This window comes from Alligator sinensis, unplaced genomic scaffold (assembly GCF_000455745.1).
Source record: "Alligator sinensis unplaced genomic scaffold, ASM45574v1 scaffold1542_1, whole genome shotgun sequence".
Lineage (NCBI taxonomy): Eukaryota > Metazoa > Chordata > Crocodylia > Alligatoridae > Alligator > Alligator sinensis.
In genome coordinates, this window is record NW_005842452.1 from 50831 (window position 1) to 57462 (window position 6632).

The 6632-nt window shown below is 47.3% G+C and overlaps 1 protein-coding gene across 1 annotated transcript in view; it reads right to left on the bottom strand.

The window, feature by feature from the left end:
* Positions 1-4825: 4825 nt before the first annotated feature.
* The window catches only part of HOXC13 (homeobox C13), a 4279-nt gene continuing 2472 nt past the window's right edge, over positions 4826-6632 (bottom strand). The window contains exon 2 of the mRNA XM_006030566.1: positions 4826-5857. Within this exon, the coding sequence (XP_006030628.1) occupies positions 5601-5857 (257 nt within the window). The 3' untranslated portion in view covers positions 4826-5600. The remainder of the gene's footprint in view (positions 5858-6632) is intronic.

Sequence of the window (6632 nt, forward strand, 5' to 3'; positions counted from 1 at the left end):
CCCTCCAGCCACCCGTTTCTCCCCACGCTCTTCTCCCCAGCATCCCTCCGCTGCCCACCCTTTCCCCCGGTTGCATCGCCCTGAAGAAATGAAACTTTCCCTCTTTGCCTTCCACCTTCCACCTAAATTATCCACAAGGATCTCTCTCTTTCTCTGCCACGGGCGAACAGGCTCTTTCTCAGTCCAAGCTCGGGTCTGGTAGAAATGAAACATTGCACCAAGCCACAGCATTCATCTCGAAATACTTAAATATTAGCTTGAGAGAGGCGACCCGTCGCTTTGCTCCAAGAAATTGTAATTTAACTTCACCCTGGGATGGAGGAAAAAAAAATAAAAGAAATCACCCTAGGAGATATTGGAATCAGATGCGGGTGTCTCTCATGTGTGAGGAAGGGTGAATTCATTTCGAAATGTGCTTTTGTGCTTGTGTCTGTTGGAAACCCAGATTTCTCCCCAGCCCAGCTTTCTTTCCTCACTCAATAGCTGGTAAAGTCCCCTGGATATTTAAGAAGTTATAACCAGTGCTTTTAATCAAAGAAAAGTTAACCACACGGTCCAAAGGCAGGATTTGCCTAATATAAATAAATAAATGCAAAGGAGGGAAGAAAAATATGGACAGGCGCTAGTAAGTCTTTCCTTACTGCAAGTCAGCTGTATATCATTTAAATGACTCGAATTGGCTTCTTCTCCCGATGTGGAACAAGTATATATTTCTTACAGGCGAGGGTAGTAAAATGGAAAACACAGTGTCTGGGGGAAGGGGGAAAAAAAACCCTTAGGAAAATCGAAGAATAGTAAATGTATCTGCAGGAAAATATTGCAAGTTTAACTGCCCCTTAATTTCATTTCATATGCAGATCCTTTGGCTCACAAAGAGGAAGGGAAATCCACGAAGATTAATCTCAGTGCACGTAACAGTTAAATACTCACGATGCTATCACATATTTCCCCACACTGCCAGCAGAGGATATCATCATCCTATTGGATTAATGTAAACTGATGCCTCTCCTGTGAGGCAAAGGCTATGTACCCTCGAGTGCAGAAAAAAAGTTTGTTCTGTCCACAATATTCAGCTTGCCTCTGGATTCACAAGGGCATTGCAAACGATAAGTCCTTTGGAGAAGAAACAACTCCCCCCTCGCCCCCCACCCCCAACCATTAACTACCATGCCAATTAAATGAGCTGGAATTCACTTGAGTTTGAACCAGCTCCATTGGAGAGTGGGTCTCACCTCTTTTAAGTGTAGGAAAAGCAAAGCCTTCAAGGATAGCTCAAGTTTATTAAAGCTGCGTCTGATCCAGTTTTCACCCCCAAAGTGCTGGAGATGTCTCCAGGAGAGGACCTTCCCACCAAAGTGCAGCCGAAGGGAGATAGGAACTTTCCTGAGCTGCTAATAAACGCGATTGCTTCCCAAAATCGCTGAATCGGGGCTGACCTGTGCACAAAAGACTTTTCCTATTTTACAAGCTGCCGAAAACAACCGTGTCCTACCAGTCTGGGGAATCGTTTCATGTTGGATACCTGCTCCTTAAAAATAATCAGTTGATAAATACAGTAGAGGGAATTCCTTCCATATATATTTTTTCCTTGCCTATCAATGCAGGCTGGGGATTTTCCGTGTTTCAAATAGATATAAACACAGCCATAAACCCACTGACAATTATGCATACCTCAGCACACAAGTCAATGGTGTGAAACCAACTTTTCCCTCCAGATTAGCGATGTGTTTTTCTTTTTTTATCTTCAAGTATGAGTGAGGCCAGAAGTATGAAAAGTGAAAATGGCGGAGGCAAAAAAAAAAAAAAAAAAGAGGGGAGGAAGGGAGGGCTGGAGGGAGAAGGGAAACACCATTTTACTCTAAAGCCCGCGGTGAAGAAGTTATTCAAAGTACTTGGTTCAAAGGGAAGAAAAGGCAAAAGTTGGGAAACTTCCTTTTCATGCCTTTATTGTTGGTCATTAGCCTGCCTGTCTAGACTTCAAATGACACCTTGTTTATCTGTAAACAGAAGCCGAGGGCACTTAGGGAAATCTGACTGCTGAGTGGCTGGGAGAAGATCAAGGCTGTGGTCTCCTTGCTCATTATGCACGAAGCTCATGATGTCAAGGTCAAACAGACCGCCTAGTCACGGTCAAGGGTAATCCAGAAGTGACGTCATGGCTCTCTGACCTAATATCCCCCATTTAAAGGGGAAAAGAGGGAGAAAAGTGTAAACCACCTCGACCATGTTTGCGACTTGGTACCAAGGGGTAATCCAATGGAAACAGGCTTGGGGAGAGGGGTGTATTTTGGACATGTGGTAAGACCCTCCAACTCTGCTGGCGTTTATGGAGGAGATAGCGGGTGGTGAAACGCTTACCCCACGTTGCAGGGAAGTCACCAGAGATGGAGATGGGGAAACACCCCGATCCCAGCCTGTGAGACCGAGACATCGAAAAAGCAGATCCGTGCCTATTCGTTCAATCTGTTAGCCTCCAACATGCCTCTCCCCAGGCGATCCACCTAATGACATAGAAGGGGAGATACTTCCCCCCCCCCCCCCCCCCCAGCCTCCTTGATATACCCAATGGAAAGTCTCTAAAAGGCTTCTTCAGAGCTCACGAATTTGGGGTTTTTTTAGGTTAGAAGAGCCCGATTCTGGCCTGACAGCCGTGAAAATCAAAGCTGTGCCCTTTGAAGTCCACAGGACTACCTCTATATCCACCCACTCGAGATGGAGGGGTTGGAGTGAAGCCCATACTCACGGAGGCCAGCCGGGCACCCTGAGGTTCAGGGCACCTCCGACATAGTCCTGAGACCTCTCCCACCCGGATCAGACCCCACCATCCTTCACCACTATCTTCTGAAGGCCCTAAGATCCAACCTGGTGCGTGCCTTATGCCCCCAGGCCCTAATACCATTGGAAGGAGCTGGGAGAGTGGGGGAGGGAGGGGGGAAGAGCAAAATAAAGAATCTGAGAGCTACAAATACCCGGGACAACACCGAAAATGATCAGCAAGTCTCTGTTTCCATCACATCCTCGAAGACCATAGACCAGTCAATGTTAGCTTTCAGGCTCTGGTCTACTGGAGTTATGGATCGTGCTGCTTCATTACGATAGATAGATAGATAGATAGATAGATAGATAGATAGATGACAAAGACTCCAACACTTACTGGAACCCCTAATACCAGAGTAACAACGAACCATATTTGGGAAAATAATACAAATCCCAATATCTCCTCATTCCTTCCTCCCCTCCCCAGAGGATAATGCTGATTTGCTTTTCTGTGTGCATAACTGACTCCATACAGACTCAAGGCAAGCGAGAGCTCACTGCGCCGAAACTAGCTGCCCATATCGCCTCCAGGTTGTGGTTCTATCTGCGCATCTGTCAGCCAACACAAAGACCGGGGAGAGATGTCACCCGAAACACGCCTGCCCTGGAACAAACCCGCTTCCAAACAGGACTTGGAAACGTGTTTCCATCTTCAGACCTAAACCTGACCTGGGCTTAGAGACCAGACTCCGGCCCATGCCTGCCTTCGCCGACTGGAGCGGGGTATCAACGCGGATTCTTAGAGCAAGCGACGGGGACTGGCTTTCTACTCCCCTTCCCTGCCAAGACACCGTGTATTGAAGTCACCTCCCTCCAAATAGAAATAGCAATAGAGAATCCTCCGCATTCCCAGGTCCGGATCCAGCCCAGACCGTCCCAAGAGCATCGGGACCCGATCCACTCCGAATCGCCTCTTCTCCCTGCCCCACTATCCAACTGACCACACCGTCGGGTGAACCGGGTCCCTTGCTTCGGGACCACATTCAGAAACATTTAAAGCCAGGCTAGAAATTGCGGGAGACGCCTAAGCTGCCTGTGCTGGCCGGGCGCGCACACACCAATACCCGCCGTCACATACTCCAGTATACTCATAGCCGCATCAATACGCAGCGGGATAACACCCCCGCGTGTACACACGCGCGCTGGCTACTACCTATCACGGATTTCTGGTATCCGGCCCTCTTGTTGTTCTTTTTTTCCCACATCGAAGCAGAGCTAACACGGCTTTGAGGTTGCGAAACTTTCTCACGAGATAACGCGCCCCTGAAAACAACCCCCGCGTTTTCTTTCCAATGCTTGGCTAATTCGCAATTAATTCGCTTTGGAAAGTGTCCGGGGGAGTCTCCCCAGCTGTCTTTGCCTTTGAACGTGAAACGTGAGGCTCCCTCCCAGAGCCCAACCTGTTGTCTGGTGGAGCAGCAAGCAGGCAGGGTGGAGATGGAGCTCTCTCAGCCGATATGAATCAGGCTGGCTTTTGCAAAATCCACCTTGTGGAGGCAGTTCCTCCTTCCCCTGGCACTGAAAGGCACCCAGAAAAGAACCCCTCCAAAAAAACAACCCCCAAACCCTTTTTGGCTGGGTTTAAGCCCATTTCCGCAGGACGCATCGCTTCTCGTATTAGCCTCCACTGATGTGCTCCCTGCCAAAAAAATAAAGGGGTGGGGAAGAAGAAGGCTTCCCTCGTGTTACTTTAGCTATATCCACTCCTATTTTCCTGCGTCTCAGCTCCCAGCTCAGAAGTTTTCTTCTGGTCACCTACTCTTCTTCACATCCAGTTCCCCACCTTCCCTTCCAAGTCTTCTAAGGGCGCCTCCAAGCCCCCGCTTTCTCCTCGGAAGACTTAGAGGGGGATTTAAAAATAATAATCATAAAGACTATTCTGTCCGCGCACAAACACCTCGTCAGCGAGCCAACCTCAAGGCCAAAATGATATTTATTTTTAAGAAATGTAATCTGCATTCAGTACATATCATTTGGACACCACAATATTATGTACATATACAAGACATAAAAAAAATGGTCGCTTTTACATATCGAAAGAACACTGTTGATGATTAGTCGATTTATATTGGGGGCGGGGGGGGGATAATCAACCCCAAGACAATACTGTGCACTTTCTATATTGTCAGTGGAGAACAGAGATTCCAGTTCTATGGCAGAGATATATAAACCCCCATGAGAACATACCAAAAAAAAATATATATATTATATAGGAAGTCACTTTCCATCCACGTGTGACCTCAATTAGCGTTTTGTTATTTTTTTTTAAGTGATACAGAATAATCATCATCATCGTAATCATAATGGGGGGAAAAATGATTCTCTTCCCAACAATAGCAGCCTTTTCGGTCCTTTAGTGACGCCAGAAGATAAAGCTCATGTCTATGTTCTCCATACATTTAACACCAGCGGACGACAGGAGCCAAAAAATATGATCGGTCAGTGAAGAAGGGCTATACAGTTATAAAGGAACATTCAGGTTTCAGGTCTTTTAACATAACTACGCTCTTTTTTTTCTTTTTTTTTTTTCCTTAAATATACACAGTTAACTGGACCAAGGGGTGTCGGCTATTCACAGTCGGAGGACGGATTCGGATTCAACCAAAATATGCTCTCATCTATGATCAAATAGACAGTCTATTATTTGGGTGGTGGTGGTGGTATTCTTAAATAATCAATGGAGCCAGCACGGAGTTCGCGGTGGATGTTCTTATCATACAGATCTACCCGATAAATACGTGTGTTCCTCTCTCTCTCCCTTCCCCCCCTCAGCCATTTCTATGTCAGGTAGCGTGGAGATGCGCTGATTTCGATTTACTGACTACCTTTTTCTCTTTCACCCTCCGGTTCTGGAACCAGATGGTGACCTGGCGCTCGGAGAGGTTGGTGGTGGCCGAAATCCGCCTTCGCTTCTCTTTGGTAATGAACTTGCTCGCTGCGTACTCCTTCTCTAGCTCCTTCAGCTGCATTTTCGCGTAGGGGACTCTCTTTTTCCGACCTCTCCGGTAGCTGCTCACTTCGGGCTGGAGAGGAACCACGTCTGGAGGGACGAGGAGAGAAATAGGCAGGGTTACCCTGTGCCGCGGAAGGGAATGGAAGGGGGTCCGTCCTCCCCCCAGGAGAGGAAAAAAGGGGGTGCAGAGAGATAATTAGATCAGAGAGAGAGGAAAGCTAGCAAGCAAGAAACTATTAGACTTTAAAAAAAAAGAAAGGCTTGGAAAGAATGAAACAGTGAGAGAGGATAGAGGTAAGAGAAAAAGAAAGAACTAGGATGAAAGAGAGAATTAGAAAGTAGGAAAGAAAGAAAAGGATAAAAGGACGAGACAACATTGGAAAGAAGGGGAAACGAGGAGAATGAAAATTAGAGAGAACCCATTAGGAAAAAAGGAAGGAAGAAGGGAAGCTAGTGCAAGACTGAGTGGAATACTAACATATTAGTAGGGCGAGGGGGACTGTTCTGCCCGGATCTGTTGCCCAGGCTGGATTTTCACATACAGTCAAGGGGCATCGAAGTCATTTAACAAAATACTCCCCTCCTCACAAGCCAAGGGGGCTTCCGACCAGGTGCATTTCAGGCCCGGCTGAACACTCCCTGCCCCTTTTTCTTTTTCTTTCCCTTCCCTTCCCTAAGCCCCCATCGGTCTGAACACCTCGCTCTTGCAGGACTCCCACCCGGCATAGGCGCCCTCATTAATTATGAGCTTTACGGCTCAGACCCCGGCACTTTGGGCAAACAAGAGCGTCTCCACTCCGCCCTGCTCCAGCCGCCGCTCGCATCATTTCGTCCTCTTCCAAAAAAGTAACCTGGATTTCCC